The 2,525-nt window shown below is 36.0% G+C and overlaps 1 protein-coding gene across 1 annotated transcript; it reads left to right on the forward strand.

Moving 5' to 3' along the window:
* Positions 1-108: 108 nt before the first annotated feature.
* Positions 109-1,725, forward strand: LOC117113976 (sodium bicarbonate cotransporter 3-like; the record flags this gene model as incomplete). The annotated part of the gene is made up of 3 exons (XM_033257479.1): positions 109-265; positions 748-908; positions 1,439-1,725. Coding segments are annotated over 3 exons (590 nt in total), but the record flags the coding sequence as incomplete, so codon positions are not given.
* Between the last annotated feature and the right edge of the window lie 800 nt (positions 1,726-2,525).

The following is a 2,525-nucleotide window of genomic DNA, read 5'->3' on the forward strand; positions in this document are numbered from 1 at the left end:
AGACCTTATATATACATAGATAATCAAGTAATGGCGGAAACAGCAGCAACATTAATTCTATATAAACATTTAAATACTAATAATAGATATTTCGGTTTATAATTATAGATGAGCACTCACAGAGGGTACATTTTCTGCTTGGTGAGGGCGAAAACGATGCCGACGATGAAGATAAGGAGGGTCCTAAGCATCCTATCTTCTCAGAAATGGAGGAACTGTTTTATGATGAAAATGGTCAAGTCCTGGAGTGGAAAGAAACAGCCAGGTATTATAGTTTATCGCAACAGAAATCTATGGTGACGATTATGATGATGATAGTGGTGGTGACGATGATGTTGCTAACTTGGTGATGACAATGAGAGTAATGATTGTGAGTACGATATATAATTATGTCGATGACACTTATGATTTTTAAAACGAAGGTAATAAATATAATGAATATTATGGGACAATAATGATGATGGTTATTATATAAATGATGATACGGAGGAAGGAGTTGGCGATGATATATGGTTTATGAGCAATGATGTAATGACAACTGGAAATTGATGACGACGCTGATGATGATGATGTTGTGATGATGATGATAATGATGAGGATGATAAAGATTAGGTGATGATGATGAAGTCGATCATGATAATGATGGTGAAGAAATGACGATGGCGGAATTTAACGAAGGCAATAATGATGTTGACGATGATGGTGGAAGTGATAAATAACATAATCCATTATTTGTCTTCATCCCAGGTGGATAAAATACGAAGAGAATGTAGATCTTGGGGCTGGTCGATGGAGTAAGCCTCACGTTGCCGCACTATCTATGCACAGTCTATTTGAGCTCAGGCGATGTATAAAAAACGGTTCAATCCTCCTTGACATGGACGCAGAGAATTTAATAGAAATCACAAGTGAGTTACTCTTGAATTCATAAATATGGCTATCTATACGATTGTTGGTCAAGGATGAATAATATCATCCCTACAAAGCTACGCATCTGTAAATTCGGTTGTTAACCGTACTTTGTAGGTACTTACCAGGGAATCGGATGTCATGTGGCTTCAAATAGGAGTGTTCCAATGAAGAGTCTGCATTAGCATCTCACTAAAGCGCTATTTAGGCCTATATGCCTAATTCGCAATTTCTTACCGAGTTGCCGTTGTTATTAATCGAATGAGGAATGAGACAGTTTTAAAAGAAACCATTACAAAATCAATTGGTATGAACCTGCTCCCAATGTTTTTGCTGTATTTGGATCATATTATAGGCCTACTTTAAGCCCATGAAAGGTTTACGTAAAATGATTTTATATTATTGTTTTTATCAATTATTATTGTTATTGTATAATTATTATAAACGTTTACGAGTTGTAGATATAATTAAACATGTGAGAGGTTCGCAAACAATATCATAAACTCTCATGTCGTTATGTCACTGTCAGACCTTACATTGGACAACATCATCAACCGTGGTATGCTGGAGGAGAAGGACCGGGCTGGAGTCCGCGATGCTATCCTGCAACGTCACAGACATCACAAGCAGAAGAAGACGAAATCAGAGAAACAGACAGACAAGAACATGGGACGTCGCCGAAGTAGTTTATACCCTGGTATCGACAGGACACTGTCAGAGATTGGACGAACTCCTAGCGGCTCAGGACCAACTAGTATGGAACAAGGTAATGCAATTCCTAACGAAAGATGTACCAATTAATACTTTAATTTCCCTTGTGGAAAAATAAAGTTATCTTATCTTATCTTATCTTAAAGACGTAATCATGACGCTTTAACTTTAGAGAGGCAGAGTTTCCTTGACACGCGTACTCATAAGCCCAATCAGGCCCGCATCAGAGTTAGACTTGGGTTTGGTAGTCAAAATTACCACCTTTTTATTATCATTAAAACTTTTTTTTACGCGGAAAGCTTGTCTCACCCAGACGGTGTTATTCTACAAGGCAGTGTTGTCATTGAAGTTGCAACATAATAGTATAAAAATACTAACACATAATCTAAAAAAAAGACAAAATTATATACAAATACGAGATACAAAAAATAAACCACAAATTTTACAAAAGTGTTTGAAATATTTTAACATTTGAAGCATTTCTAACATGTTCATCCAGTGCGTTCCAGAGAATAGCACCACGGTAAGATAAACTTTTCTTTTTGTATTCCGTGTGAAGACGATCAAATTTAAGACATCATTTAATCTGGTTAAATAATTTTGTTCCTTAAATGTAAAGCGTTCGGTCAAATAAGAGGGAGCCATGTTATGAAAAATCTTATACATAATTATATCTCATAATTATCTTTTAAATCTGGTCCATTCTGTGAATGTATCCTGATTGAGTATCTCAAATACTATTTCCTTTTCTGTTCCAATTATACTGCACAAATAACTGGATTCCTTGGTGATACCAGTTGCAAACATCATTCTACACATTGTCTTGATGGCGATCTTGCAAATATTTTCCCTTTGGACATATTGATCGAATGTACAAAAAATTGGTCTCAGGGGTGGCGCCAGAA

This window comes from Anneissia japonica, unplaced genomic scaffold (assembly GCF_011630105.1).
Source record: "Anneissia japonica isolate Jap-2015-1 unplaced genomic scaffold, ASM1163010v1 scaffold37474_len2525_cov198, whole genome shotgun sequence".
NCBI classification, from domain to species: domain Eukaryota; kingdom Metazoa; phylum Echinodermata; class Crinoidea; order Comatulida; family Comatulidae; genus Anneissia; species Anneissia japonica.